At 39.0% G+C, this 27,638-nt stretch overlaps 1 protein-coding gene across 1 annotated transcript in view; it reads left to right on the forward strand.

The window, feature by feature from the left end:
• NYAP2 (neuronal tyrosine-phosphorylated phosphoinositide-3-kinase adaptor 2) overlaps positions 1-27,638 on the forward strand; it is a 245,958-nt gene that overhangs the window by 178,173 nt on the left and 40,147 nt on the right. Inside the window, exon 5 of the mRNA XM_065881126.1 lies at positions 22,831-22,934. Within this exon, the coding sequence (XP_065737198.1) occupies positions 22,831-22,934 (104 nt within the window). The remainder of the gene's footprint in view (positions 1-22,830; positions 22,935-27,638) is intronic.

Consider the following 27,638-nt stretch of genomic DNA (forward strand, 5'->3'; position numbering starts at 1 on the left):
ACTGAGATGCCTGGTGACAGGCAGGTAGCATCAGTGGGTGAATTAGGAGAGGTGCCTTCTTCAAAACAGATATGTTTTGCTTATACATTGCATACATATAACTATTCTTTGCTCTCACAAAGGAAAATATTTTCCCCATTTTTCTTGAAACTTGAAGTTCTTTTGGTCTAAGTTATGTATTTCCACATTGGTTAGAAGCATAAACCTGGAGAAATATTTTGGCATTGCAGAGGAAATCTATTGCAAACTGACAAACATCAGGATGGAATGATGGAGATGCAGGTGACCTGGAAAGTACCAAAGCATCTCAAGGGGACAGAAGCTACTCAGTACCAGTTGATGCTCGCCATGAGAGAGGATCACCCCAAATTCCCAGATTTAATTACTGTAACATGAAATCTCTCAATTTTTCAATAGAGCTAAATTTTTTAAAAACATTGAATCAAATAATTTGCTTCCTCTGGCTGAGTAAGACATAAAGGATGTCAATTTGCATTTTCTGGTTTGTGTGACATGTACACACTACTATATTTAAAATAGATGACCAACAAGGACCTACTGTGTAGCACAGGGAACTCTTCTCAATATTCTGTAATAACCTAATGGGAAAAGAATTTGAAAAAGAGTAGATATATGTGTATGTATAACCGACTCACTTTGCTGTACACATGACACTAACACAACATTGTAATTCAACTAATATACAATATAAAATAAAAACTTAAAAAATAAATTTAAAAAACAGAAAACAAAACAAAATAGAATAAAATAAAGTAAAATCAAGCGATGACCAGTTGGTGGAGGTGTGCAGTGTACCCTGAATCACAGAGAGGCTGGGTTACAGCAGAAACAGCAGGTGCCAGTAAATATCTTGTCCCCCTGTTTTTATTTTCTAGAAACTGCAGGTCCTTGAGAAGGCTATGCTGAGAACAGGAGGGGCGATTAGAAAGAGGCATGTGACCCGTGATGGCCAAGAAGGGAGGGAGAATTTCTTAATTCTGGAAAAGGTACAGAGGTCTGGCATTCCATGAATAGTAAGGACCAGTGGCCTAATCCTTTCTCAGCATCATGGCAAAGTGGCCCAATCTCTGATTGGGAGGGAGGACAGTTAGGGTGAAGTTTCCAAGGGGTTTGCAGTGAGGCTGGACTTTCTGCTTTATGGTTCTGAACTCCAGAATGTGGCATTTTATGCTTCAAGGGGATAGTTATACTTGGAAGACAGACTCCAAGCTTCGCACGCTGTTTACCAGTGTGGGATGAAGACGAAAGGTGCCATCTTGTACATTCTGATCTGTAGAACAGTTCTGGGCCTTTTCGTGATCCACTGAAGGAAAGCATTTTCCACCACCATTCATTGGGTCAGCCCTTCATATCCACGAGGAGTCCTGTGCACACAAGTTCAGAGAAGTGGAAAACATATGAATTTAATTTTAGTTGAAGAAAACAGAAATACACCATTTTTTGCACACTGCATTTGTAGAATAATAGAGGAAATTTTATATTAATTGTAAGTGTATGAATAAAGTATAATATAGTCATTGAGCACTGAAGTTTGGGCATCCAGAAGATCCGGATTTAAATCCAGACTCTGTTTTTATTAGTGATGACATCGGGCATGTCCTGTCATCATTCTGACCTTCATCCACAAAAGATGGATGTTAATAGTACCTAATTCATAGATACTACTGCAAAGTAAAGGTGAGAATTAAATGAGATAACATATTAACACACTTAGCATGGTGTGTGGAATACAATGAATATTAAATAAATACTTGTTATTAGTATGATCCCAGATACCTTTGCACGTATCTTTGCAGGAGAGCTTAGAGACTCACTCGTCTGTGGTAATGAAGGAAAGTTTCCTATGAGTAGTGGCATTTGAGCTGGACCTTGAACTGAGCAGAATTTAAACAAAGAAGGTAGCAAGAGAAGTAGAAAGGAGTCATGGGTTGTTTTGCTGGGAATGGTGAGAGCTCTGTCTCCAGCATGACATTTAGCACACCTGCACCCCAAACTATGGTTCATAAAAGACATTTTCTACGCTAATTCATATTCTAACCATGCCTTTTAAGACTGGAAATGTCACAAAGTTGTTAGGGTGTTAGCTAAAGACCTAAGAGTGGATCTCTGGGAAGAAGATTTGGCAGAATGGGGACCATTTAATAAAAGCAGCAGAAAACTAGGATTCAGGAAAGGGAACTGCAATAGAACTTAAGAGTCTAGTCTTTGAAAATTGATAATTACCAGTTGATTCATGAAGTTCTGAAACATATTTACCATACTTTACTTGATAACCTGGAATGACTGACTAACTTTGCTGATAAACCTCCTGGCAACCATAACTCAGAAGTATTCATATCCAGGAAGACTCCCATGTGCACAAGTTGGGCAGCAAGAATGAAAAACAGGCAAGAAGCAGGCATTGGGCAGTAGGACTGGGGATTGTGGAACAGTACTTATAACAATAATTCCTGGCAAACCGTAATAAATCAATATAGTTTTTCTTTTTCTTTAAGTAAGTCATGCTTTATGACAATGTTAATAAATTAACATTTTGGTGCTAATAGCTTGAGGAAATTATGTAACACGGCTGTGCCCCAGTTTCTCTATCTTTACAGAAAAGATAAAGGAAATCTCACCATGTAGGTTATTATGAGGATTAAACTCAGAAATGTATACGAACGTCTGGTACAAATCTGACTTGTAATAGCTCGTAGACCATGGCTTATTCTGTTCCCATTCAATTTTACTAGAAAGCTATCTGATTTTTTTTCTAGGACTAAGACTGAATATTTCCTTTGGAAAGCTCAGTGCATTGCAAAGATAAGGTTTTCTTTAGTTACACAGAGTATAAATTGGTTATAAGGCCACTACTAGTGCAACAACCTGTGCTTCATTTATTTGTACATTTTCCAACCAAGTTTTTTGGCCAGTGTAAAGGCCGTTTTTGGATTCTCTTCAGTTTGCACTTGTGAAATTTGGAGAAAATATCAGGTGCAGGCTTTAAAACTTGGCTTGCTGCATTATACGTAGCTATCAAAGAGCAATCTTAATTTCTCAGTGTTTCTTTTCCACTTGGTAGCAATGAATGGATTTAAAACCAGGTTCTCAAGGATATGGGTGTCACAAGAAAATACCGATATCCACAAATGTGTACATTTCTTTAATAAATACCCAACTTGACATTCATTAATTCAGTCATTCACACTGAATTCATTAATTCAGTCACACATCCCTTTGTGTTTATTTAACAAAAGTTGATTCAGCATCTACTTTGTGCCATGCAGGGACTAGGTGCTGGGGGTGCAAGATAAATGTGATAGACCAGACCCCCCACACACACCCAGAGCTCCTGGTCCAGAAGGGAAGACAGAGAATAAAATAACAGAGTCTTATAAATGATATGAGGAGGAAATGCTGGGAACAATCACATGATTTATTCACTGTCTGAAAGGAAGGTAATTCAGACAGGCTTCCTGGAGTAAGTGATATTAAATTTGGTACTAGCATGATGAGTAGGAACCAGGCATGTAAGAGGGGATAGAGTGTTCTCTGTAGCTCACTCACTGAAGTGTGGATGAAAAAGATTTACTTTTAGAACCTGATTAACAGTAAACATTAATGGCTACATAATTCCCAAACACTCTTCTCATTTCCGTCTTCCATTTTTTCACGTGGTCTGGCACCTTTGGGATGCTGTAGTTGCAGTAGTGGTCCCAATCATTCCCCTCTCCTCGTACCCGTGCTCTTTGCAATGTGCTTTAGTAGCTCCTTATCAAGAAGTAAGGTCTAGTTCCTACCCCTTAAATCTGGGTTGACCTTGAGTCTTGCATTGACGGATAGAGTGAGATGGAAGTAACTGTGTGTCAGTTCTGAGCCTCAGCCTCAAGAGGCCATGAATGCTTATGTTCACTATTTCCAACCCTACCTCCACCACGTAAACACACTTGAGCTAGCCTGTTGGAGAATGAGGTACGTACGGAGGAAAAACAAGAGTCCTCAGCCTTCAGCCAGCCAACGCCCAAGCATGTGAGAAAACACAGCATGAAAGAGCAGAAACATGTACCTGACCCACAGCTGACCATGATGCATGAGTGAGCCCAGTCCAGTCCAGAAAAACTACCCAACTGATCCATAGACTGAAGGACAAAACTCAGCAAGTGTCTTTCTAACTCACCGAGTCTGGGCGTAGTGTGAAATCATTAACTGATTATAGCTGCCAAGGTCTATTTGAATTTTGCTGGTTTTCCATCAGATGAAAATATTTTATTATTATTTGACTGAAGCATGCTTATTGAAAACCCAAAAGTCAAAGAAAAAAGTGAAAACCCACCCTCCCGTCTTTTGCTCCACCATCCCACTTTTCAAAGCATCATTTTTAACTGTCATGGTTTTAACCGATTGATAGAGACTGTCATTTCTGTTATGTTCATTGTTATAATGCAACAGGAACCACAAACCAGTTTGATAGGATTCAGGCCCCAAGGTAATTCAGGCTTCGCTGTAGGATATCGACTAACTTCCTGCTTGGTTCCGTCCGCATTGCCGCAGGCAGCTGTGGGCTTCCGCATCTACGACCCTCAAGGCTGTCATTCTGTACCCTCGGCTCAGGCACCAGAACTCGGTTTTCCACATCTGCTCTTCTTCCCAGTTCTAATTGGATGCTGGGTTATTTCCTCGGCCAACACTGGCCAGATCCAGCTCTAGGTTCTGCTCACTAATTTCACACTCTAGAGTTTAACTCTCCCTTTCTGAATTCTAGTAGTAAACACATAACAGAATTCTCATGTGGAGAGTCTTTGGAGAATAATGTAAGTCATATCTCCAATCATCCCACTTTGACTTCTAAGCAGAAAACTGCCACTTCTGGCTGCTAGAATTTGTGTTCACCAGAGGAATGGTTTCATTGGTGTTTCTCCTGATACTGGTGATACGGCTTTGAGAAACAACCAGAAAAGGAGAACTTGGTCTGAACCATTTTAAGAAGCCAATGTGTGTCTTTATGGGGTTTGGATGTAAACCAGCAGGGTATAAAATGTGGCAGGCTAATTACAAAATGATAGGAGGTGATTACTCCCACAGTCCAAGGCAAAAAGCTAGACCACAGAATGAGAATTTGCAAAGGAGGTGATCAAAGTGAATGTTATTGTCCTTAACTGAACTCCCTTCTCTAGCCTAGGAAAGGGGGTAGAGGCTGAGAGGCTGGAAACCAGCTATTAGAGACTCCGAGATAGACTGTGTGTGTGTGTGTGTGTGTGTGTGTGTCTGTGTGTGTGTGAGTGTGTGTGTGTGTGTGTGTGTGTGTGTGTGAGAGAGAGAGAGAGAGAGAAAGAGAGAGAGAGAAATGAATCTCCATCCCTCATAGAGGAGGGATGAGAAGTGAGAAGTGTCTCCGCCAGTGAAAAATCAAGTGAGATAGACTTTCACGGGACCACCTGGAAATCTTGTTATTTGTTTCTAGTTATTGAAGGGACACTGTTAAAAAAAAGTACAAGAGGTTAGCTGAATAGCCTATGACCACAGAGCAGACAGCTGCTTGGCAAGTCACTCTCCAGCTACAGCTGATGGGTTAAAGATGTGTATAAAGTGTGTTTCCCGTGGACCAGGTTAGGCCATGGAGAGAAACCCATTAGGAGAGAAACACTGGAGGTGGCTTAGGTCATGTGACTGCCAGGAATGGCAAGGACTCTGCAGGACATGGCTCAAGGTCCATCCACAGGATGCCCAGTGGACAAACAGCCAGGAGATCTTCAGGTGAGAGATAGCTAACCATGAGGGCCCTTCAGGGTATACTTGAAAGCACCCCAGGAAGAGAGTATCAACCTCTCTTTCCTTCCCTGCTACACCAGAGTGTGAGACACACTGGCTTATGCTAGTGCCAGGCAAGAAGACCTTTCCTACCCCTCACCTCTCCTCCTTCCTTCTACCTCGGCCCTTGTGAGGGCAGACTTGGTGGGGATCAAGCTGGGGGCAGCAGGGTAAGAACCTAGAGACAGGCAAAGAGAGAGAGGCCGCCTCCTCCGTGTACCAGGAGCAGGCCTGAATGGGCCAGAAGAGAAGAGTTTCCTTGAAATAAAGTTCAAAATTGTAATCAGTGTAAGGAACTAAGCGTTTAAATTATTACTTCAATAAGACATTTTTGTGACTTGAAGAAACCAGACGATTTTTTTATGTTCAATTTATGTTTTTTTGTTTTTTTGTATTTTTATGTTCAAATTAACAGTTAAATAAATACACAGGCAAAAAAAATCTGATGGAATTACAAGATTTGCTCTAAGATTATTGCAAATTATATTTAGCCTGAATTATGGAATTGAATTTTATCACCTTTGTTGGTTATCCATTTAAAATAACGCCTTATATTTATATACCATGTGTTAGCTTTTAAAATAAGTGCTATTTCATTTGATCTTCACAGAAACCTGTGCGTCTGTGGGCTGGTGTTATGATCTGATTATTTAGGTGACCAAACAGCTGCTCAAGAGGAACCAAACGGCCCAGACTCATTGGTAATTGGTAAACTCAAGTCAGGAAAGGGATTTCAGGTTCCTGACCCGTAGTACAGATCTCTTCCCATGACTGAATTAGGTTGAGTCTCCCTTTTTCCACCTCCACGCTCAGGAATTCATCCATCCATCCATCCATTCATTTATTCTTCTGGTTTTTCCAATATAAAACTATTAGGCACTGAGCACATACCAGTGGAGGAGATTGCTATTAATCACAAAAGCTAAAAGTATAACTACAGTCTGTGACAGAATCTACCAAAGAAAATGACACCGCACTCCCTCTGAAGGATGTTACACGGCCTCCTTATCTCTGGGAAACTGAGATCCCAGGTGACTTAGAAGAAGGAACAATCCAGGGAGGACCCAGGAGGTGTGATGACCCTGGGACTTGAGGGCACATGTGGGAGAGTAGCTGAGAGCAGAAGTCTGACAGAGCCAGGCTGAGCTGGCTGCATCAGTGATCCGAGTCTTACCTAAAAGTGCCAGGAATCCACTTATGGATTTTAAACTCCCGGGATTTTAAACTCAGGGATCAGGTTTACAAAGTCAGCTAATACATTATCAACCTAAACCACGGGAAACAGAATTATGAAGGTAAATATGCTGCCCCAAATTCAAAGAAGTGTTTGCTGTCTAGCCCATGAAATTTCTCTGTTCTTGTAACTGACTGAGAGTTGTTTATAACTGATTGTTTTGATAGATCTAAAAATTAATTCTAGAGCACCTGAGCAACTGTGTCACACATGTGCTTTTCTTCCCCTAATAAAATAGCAACATTGTACATGCTTGTCTTTCTTTGGTTCAGCCATTTACTCATTGAGCAGACTTGTAAGAACACCTGTCTTGAACAGCACCCTCTAAGGTGATGACAGATGTCCTCTGCCTTCAAGGAGCCTGTGTTCTCCTGTGATGGTGCTTGATTTTTTACTGTGAGAGGACATCATTGTCTCTGATTCAAAAAGAAAGGAGACTGGACTTTGTTTTCCTGTGGTTTGTAAGGTTTTTTCTAAAGTATTTATATACTTTTTCCCATTTTTCCCTAGCAAGATGATTGGTTAAAGCTGTGAGAACAGTTCTGGAGTCAAGGAATTTGGTGATATTAACTGGTGTGGGGTGTGTGTGTGTGTGTGTGTGTGTGTGTGTGTGTTTATCTATAGCTACTTACGGATTTTAGGCTTGGGTCTTATGTGGTCCGATCTGCTGTCAGCTAACTTATCATACTCTGTACATAACTATATGTGTGAGTACACACACACACACACACACACACAGTCCCTTAAACCTGATTTCTACTAAACACATGCATAGACCATGACGTTCTATACTATACAGGTACCCTGAAAGCTGCTGGAAAAAAAATACAACTTGATAGTAATTTCATTCTTGGTAGAGAAATTCTGAATTTCCACCTACTCTCTGTTTGATTCTCTTGGGAAAAAATAATTAACCAGGCATAAACAATTCAGAAAATGCGAAAGGTATCTTCTCCTTACTTGCCTCTCAGTAGATTAATCCTGTTTGAGAATCATAATGACAGTATGCTTGAGTTCTGACTGTAGGGCCAGCTCCTTGTATCTTTCACTGAAGGGAACATGACCCTGCCCCGTGCCCTCTCCAGGAGTGGGCTCTGACACTCCTCCTAGTTGGCAGTTGTTGGCTTTGTTTGGAAAGGCCCTATGGGTACAGCACACCACCACTATTCACAGAGAATGTCCTTTCCGTTTCTGTGAGAAGCCATGGAAGACATTACAGAAAAGAAGGCTCTGACTGACTTATGCTGGGCATATACAGAGACTAAGTCTGGAAGCTTGTAAGCAGACCAGAATACATATCAAATCGTATTTGCATTGCCATCTGTTGTCCAAGACAGGCATTGCAGTATTCCCCATCTTGATTCTTTTAATGTTAAATTCAACTAAAATTTGGTCAATGTATTTGCTGGACTCTTTGGGAAAGATGAAGCAATGGAGTAAAACATTTTTTTTTAATTAGAAATATACAAATCATTTATGTTTTACACTGGCTTCATTCTTTAAAATTTGGTTTAAAATAATTCATTTAATAAAAACTGCATGAGTCCTCATCAAGGATTAGTTATGTTACTCAGGGGAAATACAGTGGGGAATGAGATGGACACGGCTCCTGTCCTCAAAAAGCACGCGGTTTGGTAAAGAAGAGAATGGGAGGAAGGGGGAAGGAAGGAACAAGTGCGCCAGGCAGAGTGAGTGGCATGATTAAAATCCTAGAGTAAGAGAACTCATGGGGCTTTAGGAGAATTTAATGCAGTGTGACAGGTGCAAAACTGCAGGTGAGGCTGGCTCCGTAAGCTGAGCCATGGGTACCATCGTGAGGAAGCAGTTTAGACTTCATTATAAGCAGGGGAGCTGAAAGATCATATTTGCCTTTAAATAATAACATAATAAAAATAGCTAACATTTCTTGAGGTCTTATGCTGGCCACTGTGGTGAAATCTACACTTATTATCTTATTTAATTCTTACAGTAATTTTACAAAGTAGCTACCTTTGTTTCTCCCATTTTACCTGTGAACAAATGGAAGCTTAGTGAGGTCAAGGAAACTGTCCATGGTCATTCAGCTAGTCAGTGATGGGAGCTCTCATGAAAAGATAATACCTCTTTCCCAAGAGCTCCAGCAGAAGAATGAAGGCAACTCTCATTGGCTGACTTGGGCCACATGTTCAATCCTGAGCCACTCAGTGAAGCCAAGGGGATAGAATGATTGATTGGACAGGTCTGAATCACATGGCCACTTCTGAGCTGAAGTTGGGGTCAGCCCCTAGTATGGAACCATGAAAATTGAGATTACTGGTGATATTGTTCTCCAAAGGAAGTTCAAGCTACTGTTCCAGAAGAAAAGAGTAAATGGATTCTGGACAGGTGAAAATGACAGATGACCATTACACCTCCTAAATTTTATTTTTAAATAATTTTTATTATGTTTAGCCATTTACTACCAAAACTTGCACCAACAATTTTAGAAAATTTTAGCAAATAGCAAACTTGAGTTATGCATGATCCTACCAACACTGTTACAAAAATAAAGCACAGGAGTTACTCATTTCTTCCGAATCTCTCCATATGTACATGTTATTAAACTTTTTTTGGAAATAAGAATCTAAATAAATAATAAAGCAGACCAAGAAGGAAGAGTAAAAGCAGTGATCTTAGTAAACTAGCTCATGATCGATCAAGAATATTTTTGAGGTCATTTCAATGATTCCAACAGATTTAATTTATGAACACCTAAGAATCAGCGAGCCTTAGACGTTGCTTCTTATTACAAGTGATGAAAAAGTACCCTGAGAATCTGGATGGTTTCCCTCAGGTCTCACAGGCAGGTAATAGCTTTTCTTGGACATTGCTGTTGAGATTTTCCTAGGGCAGCATTTTACAACTGGCGGTTCCAAACTCCTCTGGAGTTTTCAAAGGTTTTCCCATGTTTCTTGTGCTTCAACATGATATTTTCTTCTGTTTCAGTTTTTGTTTTTCAAATACTCAATTGGCAAATTAACTGGATAAAAAGTTACCCTTTTAAGAAAACTTTGGGGGCTCAGAGTCCATAGAAAGCAACAGTTCTTAAACTCTTCAGTCCCAGAACTCTTTATGTTCTTAAAAGATATTGAGAACCCCAAAGAGCTTTCCTTTATTTGGGTTAGGTCTAGTAATATTTCTCATGTTAGAAATTAAAATTGAGGGTTAAAAGTTTTCTATTCATTAAAAATAATAAACCCATTATATGTTAACATAAATAACATTTTTTTCATGAAAAATGACTCTATTTTCCAGAACTGTAACAAATGGTTACCAGATTGACATTGTTTTACATTTTTATAAATCTCTTTGATGTCTGACTCAGTAGAGCATAGCTTCTCATCTGCTTTGGATTCAATCTGTTGTGATATGTTGCTTTGGTTAAAATGTATAAAAGGAAGCTGGCCTTATACAGATGCATAGTTCAAAGGGGAGGAATATTTTAATAGCCTTTTTATATAATTGTGGATATTCTTCTTTAATACTTTCCCCAAACTCAACAAACAGCAGTTTGGTAAGGGTTAGTTACATATCAATAAGCTCACCATGCTCTGTTACATTAAAATCCATTGGTCTGTCTTGGACTTTAAGTGTATTTTTACCCATGAATGATTTTTTTTTGTAGACAAGTCATATATTTTCTTTAAAAAAAGCATGATCACTTATAAAATGGCAAAAGTAAAAATTTGCTTACATTTTATTATTATTAAAATTATATAACAATAAACACTAAAATACAATATTTAACAACATGTTAGTCTAAATTATTATTTTTACTTCAACTTGCTTCTCCATATCACAGAAAAAATGTGATAAAATAAAATGATTAAAATTACTAAGGAGGTTTTAAAGGTTATATGTGTTTTTCTGGGAAACAAAATCATAAGACGAAAACGATTGGGGAGCTTTGATCTAGAGAACTGTTTGTTCCTTCTCTATAACAGCATTCTTTATGATCTGGAAAATTGCTTTTTAAAAGTCTAAACAAAGTCTTAATGTTTATCACACGAATAACTCTATTCAAAGAAATCTGTTAGTCACAAATTATTTCCCTTTGCAAAATCCCTCCTGCCTTTCTACCATGAGAATATACTTAATAAGATATAATTTTCATGAGCTTGCCAGGTGACTCCCACTCAGGCAATCCACCTATCCTCTGGCACAGTGATCATGTTTCATAATCAGCTGTTTTACCAAAAAGAATGGTTAGTGCTATTCTATTTTGATTTGTCCATTGGATCCAGGGAATCCCGTATATTTACTGCTATTTACTTTATTCCAAGGCTGAAATCTATATCCCTAATCCCACAAGGCAAATACTTGCCAATTATCATTATCAACAAGAAATAGGAAATGTGGGTGACTTAATTTAAAACCTCCTCACTGTGGGGAGGAAATAAAACAGTTCAAAGCATATACTATACTGCAGTTGGTCAATGACACCAAATACTGTTGTGTATTTAAATGCCTTTGACCTGATTGCATTAAAAGACTGTTTTTTTAATTTACTTTTTATTTTTATTATTTATTTTCTGGCTGTGTTGGGTTTTTGTTGCTGTGCAGGCTTTCTCTAGTTGCGGCGGGGGGTGGGGGGCTACTCTTTGTTGCGGTGCATGGGCTTCTCTTGTTGCAGAGCAGGGGCTCTAGGCTTAAGGGCTCTAGAGCGCAGGCTCAGTCGCTGTGGTGCAGGGGCTTAGTTGCTCCGCCGCATGTGGGATCTTCCAGGACCAGGGCTTGAACCCTTGTCTCCTGCACTGGCAGGCGGATTCTTAACTGCTGTGCCACCAGGGAAGTCCAAAAGACTATTTTTAAAGTGGGAAACTTCCCCAAAATAGTGAGGATGAAACAAGGAAGTGAGTACTTCTACTGTCCTTTCTGAGCAGTTTGTTTGAGATGATAATCAAATGAGGTCATTGATTTTCCAAACATTCTTTTGCTTTTAATACATTTCATAAAATTTATGATTGGTTTTAGAGTCATTTACTCTTTAGGTCATTTTTTTGACTCATCTAATATCTTAGTTGTACCTTTACATACATTGTGAATTTTCTTATTTGTACTTAATCTTTCTAAACATATTTGTAAAAATGTAAATGTTGGATCACTTGCTGACAGGTACCAATATCTCTATTAGAAAATATTCATTCAAATTATTAGACTAACACAAGAAATGCAACTGGCCTTCCCATCTCCGATTCCTTGTGAGACTACTACGCCCCACCTCTAAGTGTGTAGACTACCTTATATCTACTACACTTGAGAGCCCTTCACATGTTACTAGGTCTTAGCAGTTGCACAAATCCTACTCCAAGAGACAATATAATTGTCCCTATCACAATTCAAATAACATTCAACTGTGTAAAATGATCAACTTAAAAAGGAAAAATGACTCCCACCCTTTCATTCAATGTGAGTTCTCACCTATTTCAACCATCATTACAATTGTATTCAAAAAGATGAGGAAGATTATAAAGTTTCTGAAGAGAGGACCTGTTTTCTCTTAAGAAAACATAGAGCGGAGTTCTTTCTGGTTTAGGCAGGTGACATAATTAGGGCAAGAATAGAACCGGTGAGAATGAAAAGAAAATGGAGTTTGGGAAGGGAAAAATAAGTCAACAGGCAGATGATGAGGCAAGAGAGACCGTAAAGCCATGGGATAAAAATGAGTGGCATGAAAGGATACACTCAAGGACCCATCCAGCACACAAGGAAAGAGGTGGACTCCCGCTGCAGCGCACTCGAAGGGTGCTCAACAGTCTCTGGGCATGTGTAATCCGTTCTGCATGACGAGGCTTTAAGAAGCGCACAAGCTGGTGTCGATCTCCCAACATGTTTCTTCTGACAGGAAGGATCAAATATCTCTCGAATAGTGTGCCATGGCACAGTTTGGCTCAAGCCGTGCAGATGCTCAAGGAGAGAGAAAGTATCAATGAGTCGGGAACGAATGGCATCAGCCCGGGGCAGTTGCATGTGTCCTACTGGGTGATAAGTGGCCATGTCTTGGCCCAGGCTCTCTTCTGCCCACTCAGCCCTGACTTCACTCCTCCGCCTCCGGCTCTGACGCGCCCTGAGCTCGGCTCTCCCCACGCGGGCGAGCTCAGGGTCGGCTCCCAGTGCCGCAGCGCCGCACGTCCAGCTACGCCAGGTCCCATCCGTTCCCGGGTTCCGGCTCGCCCCGGGCCCACCCCCTCCCCCATGAATGATTTATAACACAGTGCTTTTAGAAAATATCGGCTCACTAAGTCATGCAAATCTTCCATATGTTGACACATTTTGTTTTAAAAATCGATACAACACATTTATTAATATTGCCACTGATCTCCTAAGAAAAGCCTTTAAGTATTAGAGTGCTGTCAAGCTCACAGTGTTTCAAAATTTTACTATTTGCTTGAAAGCTCAAATGTATCATTGTCGATAAATACTGCCCGTTGTCTTTCTTAAAGCAATAAGCTCACTTCATTCATGTTTTGAGAAGGTGTCTGCCAAATATGCAAGTCTGTGTGGCAGTGAAAAATACCTACTTAACTAGTACAGTTTGGTGCTATTGCTTTGATGTGCTAAGGTATCAGCAGGTTTATCCAGTCTTGTTTTGGGACTTTCAGTGCGTTTGTCAACACAGTGGAAAAACAAATAATGTCTTAGCATTTTTACGAAAATAGTTTTTACCTCAGGTCACCACCTCCCAAAAGCGTCTTAGAGCCCTCCAGAAATTCTGCTATAGAATGAATGAACATGGCCATTACTGGAGATCAGATTGAAGTCCCTGTCCATGTATAGTCTCATATTGATCTTATCCCAAGACACGTATTGCTTAGTTTATGTCTATAACAGACAGTGGTTCAAGGCAGAATCATAAGAACTATAGCTATTGTAATAGAACATGCTACAAGGACCATACACAATTTCAATATCTGGTCACATTTTGTCTCAGGATGTTTGCACTTCAACAAACCACAAAGCCAATTGTATGAAGAGGAAATATCATTAGTGTTACGTCCAGTTTTGAGTGTCATTTACATTAATAAGGTGAGTGATGTAAAAACTTTGTCTGGCATTTCTTTCCTTTTATTTGTTATTTAGGAGTAAAATGTCATATATTTTAAATACGTGTTAACTTATTTTTGCCGTGTATCCATTCCTAATATCAGGGGATGAAAGAGTTTTGTTCTACTTTTCGTTTGTTTATTCTATTTTTGACACCATAACATGAAGTTAAATTTTTATCCCCATGGTAATATACATTTGATCCTGATACAGATCATATGCCTTTTTCTGTATATTATGGCAGATGAATTTTTTATGTAATAATTTTTAAGATAATTAAGGAGCATATATTACTTGTTAAATAGATAAAAATATGTTCCTTTATAAACATATACTTCAACTCTCTTTTAATGTGGAATCAAGTATTTTTTGAAAAAAGCACATTTTCATATACAGCTAAAGTGATGAAGATCTTAAGGGCATTTCAGAAATGATGTGTTTTAATAAAAGAGGCTGTCAAATTAAAAAAAAAAAAACTGTTGATGCTACATGATGCTATGTTGCCATGTAAGAAACTAACCGTGCATTACAGCATCAAGGGCATCCCTGTGCAGTAAGCGGCATGATTTATATTCTCTCTATATAAGAAAGTGGAAGGCAAGGGAAATCCATGGCCTCAGATACTTAGAAGGAATACAATGAGTACTCCTAACCCCACATGCATGTGATTCTCTTTCTCCTCTGTACAATGGATTCTTTAATGCTCTACGTCTGTCATTGGATCATAAATTTCATCCACCACGTTGCCACCTCATTTTTCTCTGGGTTTACCAGAGAACCCAGATCTTTACCAGAATTCCAGTATTCCCAAGGAGAATATCCAATTACTCCAGCATCAGTAGTTTTACTATCTGACCCTTCAGATAACACTAGGATTTGGACCATAACTGAAGGATGCTCGGAGTCATTCACTGCCACATAAGTGCCACATCAGCTGCTTCCTTAGAGGTATGTCCCATGAAAGGCTGGAGAGAGAGAAGTATGTCTACTCCCAGGGTAGTGTTTTGCATGTGGCTGATTTTCTTTTTCCAGGGTCACAAAATCATCACAGCAATGATCAGATGTTCGTCTTCTAGCATCATAGTGACAGTGCCTAGGTCTATGGGCTTCTCAAGGATCTATAAAAATACTTGATATTAAAAAATGAAGCACCAACATTTCCAAAGAAACTGCCACATTAACATGAATGAACATCTAACTAAATCTATACAAAATGTGACATTAGGTCGATTTAATTAATTATTAAATTTAGTATTAAAACGGTTCCATTACATCTGAAAACAGTTTCTAGATTAGATTGTCTAACGTGGTAAGTATTCCTGAGTGCGCATGATTACTGTCTAGAAATCATAGCCAATCATGAATTAATTGGATTATTCACAGTCCAATAATTTCAAAGCAAAATTATAAAAATGTATTCCGATTATATACCGAAAAATTTACATTTAATGTCGGACATTAGGACATCCTATATGTTTGCAAAATTATAAAAATGTATTCCGATTATATACCAAAAAATTTACATTTAATGTGGGACATTAGGATGTCCTATATGTTTGCTATGATGTGTGATGGAAGCTTTCAAACAAAATGTTTGGAATCTGTGAAGGTTTTAACACAGTCCTGGCAAAGCTGCCCCTTATTACTCAGGCATCAGTTTATCTCAAATAGCATGTGTGTTATTTCAAAAAAATGCCTTTCCCAGAAATGAAAGTAGAATTTGCAATAAGCATACCTCAGTGTTTTAAATAAAAGGCCTTTTTTGTGACCTCCCTGTAGCCCTAAGTCATTGATTAGAAACTTTCAGCAGCATGATTGACTAGGGAAAATCATAATATGTCTCTACTAGTAGAGAAAAATATTACGTATTGAAAAAATAAAACAAGATGGAGAAAAATATGTCTCCCCAGAATTTGATCTTATTTCTTTGATGCTAGGTGAAAGTGTTTTTTTTTTTCGCAAAAATACACTAATCTCTTATTGCTGTGTAGATCCAGAGGTTGAGAACAATCATTTGTCTTTGCTTTCTGAAAACAAAGAGAACTCTAGTACTCATAATAGTAGCTGTGGGTGCCTTGGGGATTATCCTGTAACAATACCAAGGAACATAATCCTGAACAGAAATTCAGTTCACCTTACAGGGAAGATGAGAAATGATGGAGAAATTGCCATCCTTAAAAAAAAAGCAATGAAAGATTGTATCCAACAAGAATAAAAAGAGAGAAAATAGTTCTTTCTAAGTGACAAAGTCCAATGGGCACTTACTTAATAAGAACTTTAAGATGATGATGAATTATTACCCTGGAAAGATCACATGATAATGTCTTGATGATGGTTTATTTCAAGGAATTAAAATTAATGTCTTCTTTCTTCCTTCTTTCCTCTCTCCCTCCGTCCTTCTCACCCTCTCCTTCCTTCTACCTTTTTTCCATACTTCCTTTTCCTTTCTCTGTCTCTCTGTGTTTCTCTCTCTCTCGCACATTCTTTCTTGTTCTCTTTACACTTGACCTTCACTGAAATTGCACAAACAAGATCAACTTTTACTTCTAGGATGGTTATTGGTAGTTTATTACACAAGAAGGGGTTTTTCCTTGGATGTAGGGAGAATAGATACTTTCTAGCTCATAATTAATCTTTTAATGGAATGAGTTTTTCTAAGGGGAGGAAAGCCTTATCTTAACTAACTTTTGAGGCATATGTCCATCGTTTTTGACCCCCAAACGCCTTGGCAATTTTTATATTAACAAAATTTAGGATGAAAACTTACTGTTTTTAGTCTTGTGTTTCCTAAGCCTCACTATTTAAGGCTCAAAGCACAGTGTATTTCTAAAGGTAAGTGAACTGGACGATTTAACTTTGATGTCACAGCCCTAGAGACTCTCTAAGAGGCTTGGTTATAAAAATAGAATCTTTTCTAGGATTCTTGAGACTTTTTAGAAAATTCTTTTGGCCAAAGAAACCTTGGTGGATCCAACATCATAAGGATTTGTTTCACCAACTAGGTCCCACAAACACCATAATAGATTCCAAATGTATTTAAGTCAAAGACAAGGTGAAACAGAAAAATGAGTATGATAAAGATAAACCAAAACCTCACAATTAAAAAAAATTGTCCTTATGACATGATACCATCAAGCAACAATGTTATGGCGTATGTATGCATGTATATGTGTGTACACACACACAAATGTGTGCATTTTCCACCTGCCGGTGTACGCATGTGTGCATAGCGAATTCATAAGTAATCATCTCAGCCTGCCACTGCAGGTGAAGTCATAACCCATATGAGCCATGTTGGGACTGAACAGTCGACCGCTGGGTGACCTGACTTTAAAGCTACAGGGTGGCTGGCCGGCAAGGTCAGCCGCCATGTGTGATGAGTGGTTAGTGGTTATATTGCAGTCCCTAAGGGGGTGGATGAACCAAGACACGATCTGGACCACTGTCCAATAGGGGTAAAGCAAGGCCTTTGTGGGTCACGATGAAATTGGGAGTTTGCTTGGATTTTAGTAAGTCTCAGTCTGTGCTTTAGAGATATCACTGTCTATGCTTGGAAGAGGCTGATTAAGTCAGAGTCTGACTGGAAACCTAGCAGGGGAAATTAATCCATAGGTACATTGGGTAATATAAAAGGCATTGGATTGTGTCACTCATCAGATAATCTCTTCAACATACTCTTTAAAGGAACCTCATAGTAAAAAAACATTATTTGCCATCCTTTTCTAGGAAAAAATGTTGAATTTTCTCCATGTGACTAAATGTGCTAATTCAAGAAAGGTATATATGGAAACATTGGCTTATTATGAAAACATGTCAACCAGGATTCTGATAGATGTTTTACATTTATTTTATATAATAAAAGATGATTCCTTAAGAGATGCTAGGATTTATGCATCCTGGGAAATTAGGTTCATTTGTAAATTAGAGTGATAGGTTATGTCATCATGTGACACATTTATATTTGAACACTCTTATATTTTCAAGAGTGGGTGCGTAGATACTAGAATCACCTGCACAAAACTTAGGGAGAGTTTCCCTAGAAAATCATGTACCCTTGAATGAGAATCACTGCCTTGGTAAGTCGGGGAGCCAGACCTTGAACCCAGGCCTTAAAACATATTCTATGTTACTGTCATTGCCACAATTTGCTTTAGAAGTTGCATTGACGTTTTCTAGGTTAATTTGAGTGTCTTCAGTGAAAGAAAAATCATATTAATTGAACACTTACTCTGTGGTCCTCACCAACATAAATACTCAGAGCCACAGCCAGCAGTGCAAACGGTATATAAGTGCTAAGGCTATTTGGAAGAAAGAGGTAAACAAGGTTGCAGGATGCTTTACAATAGACATGCACATTGAAGCATGCCTTAGAAAATAGATAACATCTGGTCTGATGAAAGGCCACGCGTGGGGACACCTTGTGAAGGACAGAAGCAGGGTAAGATGTGGAGACTGAGAAGAGATACTGAGTTGTCTATGCTTTGGGGAGCAGACAGCCACAGAGAGCACAGTGGATCAGATCAGATGGGGCCAGATCACAGGGGGACCTTTGAATATTAGCCAAGTGAGTTTGAAGTTTTTATCATATGAAGTGGGGAGTAATTTAAAACTTTTGAATAAGGTGTGTGATCTAAAAGCAATTTAAGAAGTTCCGCCTGGCATTGTGTACAAGTTAGTTTTGAGCAGAGAAACTATGGGTATGGGGACCAGCAGGTAGACTTTACATATATATATATATATATATATATATATATATATATATATACACATATATATGTACACACATATATATATACACACATATATATATACACACACATATATTTAACGATATATAATTATAATTATATATATTACCTATGTTATATATAAAATTATTTTTGGCTCAAGTTGTTGAATACCAAAATTGTGGTATTGTCTGTGAGTTGAAATAAATCACAAAGAAAGAAAACTACCACAGGGCTAACTTTATAGAAAGAGGAAAAGAAAGCTCTGAACATAAAAAGTAAGCTTCCAGGAAAATGGAGGTAATGTTCCGCCTATAAATAGGAAAATCAGAAGGATACCTAAGATGTTGAGAAAAAGCTATCATTTGGTCCTTGTTTATTATTATTTTATATATAGTAATGTGTATATTTTAATCCCAAACTCCTAATTAATCCCTAGTCTCTAGAAGGCACTGCGGCTTAACATCAAGCAAGGAAGGGTGTGAAGAGAGGACAGACCTGTAGAAACCTCCATGTGACCCAAGAGGGAAAAGATGATACACAAGAAGCCATGACAATGCACATGTTCTGAGGGAGAAAGTGCCGAGGGAGAAAGCAAAACAAGACAAAAAGACAAACAGAAAACAACAGAGAAGAGGGAGGTGAAGCCATAAGCATCATAGGTAGAAACGGTTCCATCTTTTATCCATCATTAGCTCACCTATCCCCACTCTCCTAGATACCAGAATATGTGATTCATTATTATTTCTTTATACTATATAAGCAATAAAGTGAATAAAAGGAATACATCCTGAAATAGTTTTGACTTCTGGGTAGGTTGGAAAATAAACCTAAGCACCCATGGTCCTCCCTACTTCAGCTTTTACCACCTGCTCAGCACCATTGGCAGGTGTGAATTATCACAGCGTTTTTTTTCTTTAAATAATGTAGATCTTTTTTTTGTACTTGTCTTTTTAATTTTTTTATTGAAATGTAGTTGATTTATCATGTTGTGTTAGTTTCAGATGTACAGCAAAGTGATTCAATTATACATATATATAAACGTATATTCTTTTTTTTTTTACATTCTCTTCCATTATAAGTTATTACAAGATATTGAGTTCAGTTCCCTGTGCTCTACAGAAGGTCCTTGTTGGTTATCTGTTTTATATATAGTAATGTGTATATTTTAACCCCAAACACCTAATTTATCCCTCCACTCCATTGCCACTTTGGTAAATAAGTTTTTTTTCTATGTCTGTGAGTCTATTTCTGTTTTGTGAAGAAGTTCATTTAGATCATCTTTTTAGATTCCACAAACCATAATTTGAACAGACACATGCACCCCAACGTTCACAGCAGCCCTGTTTACAATAGCCAAGACATGGAAGCAACCTAAGTGTCCACTGACAGATGAATGGATAAAGAGGATGTGAGATGCATACACACACACACACACACACACACACACACAATGGAATATTACTCAGCCATAAAAGAATGAAATAATGTTGTTTGCAGCAACAGGGATGGACCTAGAGATTATCATACTAAGTGAAGTGAGCCAGGCAGAGAAGGACAAACATCCTATGATACTACAGCTCTTTTAGGGCCCAGCCTTCCCTAGCTCCCAGGACACGAGGCATATCTTGATCAATGATACCATGGCACCCTGTACTTCTCCTTTCTAATTTTTCTGAATTTTCAGGAAACCATTTTAGGCATACTGTTTGTCTCCCCTGAGTAAACATAAACCTCATTAAAATATGGGAAATTGGTGTCTTCCTCACCCATATTCTTAGCATCCACTGCAGTGCTTTGCACGTGGTGGGCCCTTGATAAATGTTTGTTGAAAGAGCAAAGAACAAATGAGCTCTTTAACTTTTACTGCCCACAAAGTAGATGTCAGCATCCTTCTAACACCTGTTCATTCCCCCAGCAAATGTTCTTCTACCACTGATGATTCCACCGAGAGGGCTGGTCACAGCTGCTTTTATATAATTAAATGCATAATTTGCTGCTTAATATCTTTGCTCCTGGATAGATTGTAAGTCTCTCTTAGGGCAAGAGTGGGTTTTTGGTGACCACACTCTGTACAGTCCCTGGCACATAGTAGGTATAAAATAAATGGATTCTGAATAATGAGTAAAGGATTGTATTCATTTGTGTTGAAAAGAAATAAAACTTAAATGATATGAAAAACATTTTCTAAGGTCCTATAGCTAGTGGAGTCATCTCATAGTCCAAAGCCTGCTTATTGTCTTTTTTTTCTTGCTAAATCAGAAGCACAGAGTAAAAGACTATCTAATTTGCCAAGAAAGGCTATTAGTACCCGTTAAGATAATTATTCTAATATGGACGTGAGGCATTAATAGTTTGAAGCAGGGGTGGGAGAGGAGGTGTGTGTGGGGTGTATTGAAAGGTCTCTGTGTGAATGGACGCCAGCTTATCTTATTCTTTGTATCTGTATCTGGTGTCTGTGAAGGATGGGGAGAGAATGGCCAGAAGGCAGTTAGCAGAGGCTGAAGTTAGCCATAGGTCATGTGATGCAGACATAGCAAAGCTTTTCTCTGAAGAGCGGCATAGGGCTTCCCTGGTGGTGCAGTGGTTGAGAGTCCGCCTGCCGATGCAGGGGACACGGGTTGGTGCCCCAGTCCGGGAAGATCCCACGTGCCGCGGAGCGGCTGGGCCCGTGAGCCATGGCCGCTGAGCCTGCGCGTCCGGAGCCTGTTGCTCCGCAACGGGAGAGGCCACAACAGTGAGAGGCCCGCGTACCGCAAAAAAAAAAAAAAAAAAAAAAAAATAGTGGCATAAAGGTAGTGTTCCTATCCAGCACAGAACTTGTTCTCTAGCATCAGCTTGCCACTGCTTGGTAAATTAGTGATGTAATATCATTTGAAGCCACTAGTTCAGAGAGTTTCATCTTTAAGTCAAATTTATTAATATAATGAAAGGTTTTTTTGAAAAGCGCTTGTGTATTTGCAATGCAAATATTAACCTTGCTGAGCCTCAGGTTTCGAATTTGCAAATTGGGAGGATTTATAGCTAATTCATAACTCTAAAGATTATCTTTAAGATTAGAGATAATTTAAGTGTAGCCCAAACAGAAGCTGGGATATACTAGGCACTCAAAAACTGACAGCTAATATAAAAGTTTGTGGCAAAAGCATAGATGTCAACTTTTCTTTTGATGCCTTCTTCTCCTTTATAAATACCTTCAAATATGTCTGAAAATCAGTGTCGTCTGTATACCATAAATTCTGAGCTTCTTGAATGAAGGGAACTCTTTCCATTCCCCAAATTGCAGTCTTCAAAGTATCTTGATAATGACCTAGGCAGCCTATTTAGGCTCCTTAAATAGAGGAAGAGTTAGGGGAAGGCTTTTTAATTTTGAAAAATAATATTATTATGAAAGATGTCAAAAGTCTTCGAAGTGGTTATACAATTCAAAGCAAATGAAGTTAAATTAGAGAAATGTTACATCAAAAGCATGGTGAAAGTAATCAGCACAATATAGACTTGAAAATTAGAAAGTTAGGAAAAGAAAAAGAAGGAAAGAATAAGAGAATGAATGAAGAAAAGAAAGAATGAAAGGAGGGAGGGATGGAAGAAAAATTTGGAGAGGGTGGAAAAGACATTTTAGGACACCGGAGACCCTTGGACCAAGACTGAAAATGAAGCACCAAAAATAGTCATGTCACTGGCTTTTTCCCCAATGGGATTTTGTTGCTCCAGTAATCGCTCTATAGAAACCCACTCTAAATAGGGTAAAGTGTGCAAGGCAACAAGGCGTGGAACTTAAGTGGTTTGTTCTTTATTCCCAGGAGCTGATCTGTGAACAAGGCTATTTTTAGAATCAATTGTTATGAAATTGTTTCATCACCTGCCAATGATTAGTAAACATCGGAAGAATTCAGTGTATTAAAAGAATGTGTAGCAAAACCAGAAGAAAGCCTGGAGTCCGGTTCATCCCTGCAGACTCTGCTCAGCTAATGCTCTGTCTCTCCCCCTTGTTCACAGAACCGAAAGTAAGCTGCAAACTAGGCCGGTCTGCGTCCACATCAGGTGTGCCCCCTCCATCCGTTACTCCTCTCAGGCAAGCCAGTGACCTGCAACAGAGCCAGGTACCATCATCGTTAGCCAGTCGTGATTGACTTCCTGTGATGCGACATGCCAAACGCTTTCCACCTCTGTCTGTCGTGTGTTGCTGTAACAACTTTTGCATTTGCTTTTATTTTTCTGTGTGTGTATGGGTGGGAGGGATGAGCTGTGGCCGTCTGTGTTTTCATCCAAAAAGGAAAGTCTTTCTTCCTTGTGATTGGTGAAACTTTCTTTGCTGTTTGTTACCAAATCGTTTTTGTCTCTGGTTTCCATCATTCTGTAATATAAATGTAAACTTGTACTGTATGTATTGGCTTAGTGGTTATTTTTTTAAAGTTCTTTCTCTCTTCCGTGTTTTGTGTACTTTTATACCGTCTCCGAAAATTTATCAACGTTTGATAAATTTACCGACTTTGTTTTATGTAGATTTCTTTTTAAATGTTTTGTCCACAACCCTTGCACAGATGTTGTCAATGAATTTGTACATATTGTTTAGTTCTTATCTTATTATACTGTAATATTTGTGGCCGTCTTACTTTTATTTTTATTTAGCTTGGAGCATGATTGTAAGACAGTGAATATTGATGTCCTGATAAATATTCATATACCAACTCATTTGGATTGAACATGGCAGCTAGTCTTTTTTCTTGGCCATAAAGACAAATTGACCAACCAGATAATCTAGGTATTTACCCCAAACTGTAGATTAATGACGCAATCTTTAAATAAATGACTTTTCTCTCTTATACCAAAAATATCAGAAATGTTCTCAGTAAGGGAATGTAATGTAAGTGTTTATGCATGGTATATGAGATCTCTATTATCATTTGGAGAAAAGATACAAGGCATAAAAGCATAAGCTACAGTATCATTTAATCCTTTATAGTACAGTATGTTGCTCTGATGTTCACTGGTACATGCTTGTGTACGGAGGATATAGTAGGGGGAAAAATCACTACATATAAATGCTCTATCTATAATTCATCCAATAGGAATTCAGTACAATGACAATTTGTGAAGCTTAACTCTTGATACTGTTAAATGTATTATGGGTGTTAAATAGGATAATACCATCCTGGAGTGGTTTCTCTCTGCTTGTCCCAGCTTTAATGTTCACTTTCATAAAACTCTTCTGAAATTGTAAATTATAAAACTAGCAATGATACCTCCATGGGAACTGTCCATTACTGATTAGCAAATTACATATTCATCAATTATATAAATGTCAAGCTATTTTAAAAACATAACCAGGAAGAATAATTGCATTTTTTCTAATGGGAGACAGGGTGCTTTATAGTATTTTGGTCTGGCTTAAATATGCACAGGATTTGATTCATGAATATATGAGATATCTACAAATGCAATAGATGAGAGGCTCCTCTCGAGAGCATCTCAAGTGCCATTTAGAATTTCTTGTGTCTTAATTTAACAGTTTAAATGCTTTGTAACCAAACGAATCCACCTCAAACACTTTTTTGGGTATAAAAGAGGTAGAAACAATAAGACAATGAATAAATAAATAAATAACACAATTAACCTCACTAAGATAAATTGCCACCTTAGTTGATTAAAGCTATTCCAAAATATTACATTTACAGATTTTCAAAGCTTAAAAACTTGAATACAGAAAGGAGAGACCTTTAGCTAGCTGGAGGAGGACTGCATTAATACAATCAATTTTCCAAGTATATATACCTTGCTATTGCATTACCTCGGTATCTCAGAGAGGTTTTGTGTTCTTTGTTTTCATTTGCTTTTTCTCCTAATTATCTTTATAGTTGTTTCATCCTACGTCCCTTCAATTCTCAATGAAAGCAGTTTCCTGGGGTAACTTACAGACAAACAAGGTGCAACTCTGTACCTTTGCATTATCAGCTCTTCGCTTACCTGGTAGGATGTTCTTCATTCTTCAAAACACAGCAACAGGAGAAAGACCCTCTTGTTACTTAGATGTTGCACTTTTTCTCTCCAACCAGGAGAAATTCTGGCACACAGCCACATCATAGAAGGGGTGTCAGGGCTGCAAATTAGAAGGCTGGCCTCTGAGTCTCTCCCCTGTGGCTTGTGACCAGATGTAGTATTCACCTCTTCCCATATGCTAGCGCTAACGGGGTAAACATGGCTCAGAAGAACCTTGCTCTGCATTCCTACAACTTGGAATTGAACTAAAGGCAATGGGTACTTATTGAAGACCCTCTTCTCACCTAATTCCCACACTCTTGACTGAGATGTCTCCTTAAGTTACAACCAGGATGACACCTCCCTAGGCTAAGTCACCCCAGGCAATGGTGAAAGACCTTTAAAAACATTGAATATTCGTACACAAACTAGGATACAGAACACCTAGCATTATGCGACAATCATCCTGGTCACTTTTTTAAAAAGTGTTTTTCCTCCACCGGGATTCCTGATAGTTACTAAAACACAGAACGCTTAATAGACGATTAATAGACTTAATAGACGATTAACATAGACTTCTTACTAGGAAATCTTTGGAAGACCATGTGATCTGTTTCAGACAAACAAAAGCAGTCATTGATATAATTCCAGTAGCGCTTATCTATTGAGGAGTCTGGCTTTAAGAAGCCATATTAAGGGACATTTCTGCTCATAGAGAAGGAGCTGTGTTTTTTTTTTTTTTCCAGGTTGTTCACATCTTATCTCTTTTCAGCTCCCTCAGTACTAGTTTTTCACCCACCACTTCAGATCATGGTTGGAGCTTTCTGAGAAGTATTGCAGGAGGAGACAGAAGGGACGGAGGTTACTCCAGCAGAGATGGGTAGAGCTGGCCAAAAGGGACTGCCGCCCACCCCCAGGAGCCTAGGCCAATGATGATGGACCACCCCTAAAGAATCTGGAGACAGTAGTGATTGACTGACCCGCCGAGGAGCCTGGGGCGCATAGTGACTGCCCACCAAGGGCATTTGTGTAAAAATAAAAGTGGAGGTAATGTTTGCTTGGCTATGCAGTCTGTTTCGGCTTCAGGTAATATAGGAGACACAAGATTTGTAGAAATGTGTAGTCTCATCTGACTGGAACTTTAAAATACCTAGGAGAAGACGGGAAGTTCAAGAAAGAAGTATGAGTTCCAAAGCATTTAGAGCTTCTTACACAACGCATAATACTCTCTAAAACTCGGTGAGATGAAAAATAGATCTTTTCTTTCTTAATTCACTCCTGAATAAATAGAGCAGTCACGGGGCAATTAGGGGAAAGTGACATTTCCTTGGAATTTTACGGCAAAGCAGCCACATATTTTGGCATTTGTCATAAAGCAAACCTTTGGAAATTAGATTGAATTTCTGCAGCTTCCATGAGAAAGCTATTTTATTTTCTTATTTATAAAAGCAAAACGGTATAGGAGAAATATTTTGCACTTGAAGCACATCACTTTATCTTTTTTTTTTTTTCTTCTGTAGTGAAGTAGAAAGCTGTGTACTCAGAAGAAAGAAGTGTGAGTGCCTCTATAGACAGCAAATGCTGTTCATGGGATCCCTCCATCTCTGGACTATGGTGTTAGTGACCCCCATTAATCTGGAGACGGGGCCATCTCTAGTTTTACTGCAGCAGGTGATGGGATAGAAACTAAGGAGCAGGCCCATGAGAAAGCCAGTCTTTCCTTCAAGGAAGGAGCAGCTAGGGTGTGTCTCCAAAGTGCCAGCTCTCTTTGGAAAAATGTTCCCAAGAAATGTCTGTACTTATTTTTTCTGGGAAGGAAGGAGATGAGAGCCACATCCTCTGACACACACACACACACACACACACTCTCCCAATATACTTATGCACATAAATACAGACAAACTCTCACATACTCTGCCCACTCTCTCACACACACAATCTCACACACACACAATCACACACTCACGAACACACACACTTCACATTTTTTTAAGTAACAGCCCCCCAAGTCAAATCAGGGAATCACAGAGCTAACAGTGACCTAAGTGTTGAACTGAGAACTCAACTTCTATCTGAGGTTTGTCAATTGTTCTAAACTAGATTATCTCTGATTATCCTTGATGTCGGGAAGGGGGTAACAGAAAGCCATCTGTCACTTCCTTTGGTCATACATTTCAAAATCTGAGAGCCCCACATTTCTCTAGAAATTTTAAAATCGCCCCTGAAGCTGTTATCTCTTGTTCCGTGGGCCCTGTGTGGCTTGAGAGCTTCCTTCTCACTACCCAGAAGAGGCCTTGCCCAGGCTGGTCCATGCTGTGCACTTATAAGCTGTTATCCAGGGAAACAAACCCAGTTCCTTTCAACTTGCCCCTTCAGGATTATTTCTCAAACATTTATTTTTTTTTAATTTTTAAATTTTTTTTTTTTTTGCGGTACACAGGCCTCTCACTGTTGTGGCCTCTCCCGTTGCGGGGCACAGGCTCCGGACGCACAGGCTCAGCGGCCACGGTTCACGGGCCCAGCCACTCCGCGGCATGTGGGATCTTCCCAGACCGGGGCACGAACCCGCATCCCCTGCATTGGCAGGCGGACTCTCAACCACTGTGCCACCAGGGAAGCCCAAACATTTATTTCTTTTGATGGCACTCCTCTGGGCTCCCTCCAAGCTTCTAACATCCTCCTTTCGCTTGATGACCCTGCTGGGGCCTTATGAGAGCCTGCCCAGGCTCCTGCAGAGCAGAATACCTTCTTTTTTCCCATGTGCTCCATGTCTATGTCTGCACGCCAGCATGTGGCCAGCTTTCCTAGATAATGGAAAAATGTACTAG

This window comes from Phocoena phocoena, chromosome 7 (genome assembly GCF_963924675.1).
Source record: "Phocoena phocoena chromosome 7, mPhoPho1.1, whole genome shotgun sequence".
In the NCBI taxonomy this organism is placed as follows: Eukaryota; Metazoa; Chordata; class Mammalia; order Artiodactyla; family Phocoenidae; genus Phocoena; species Phocoena phocoena.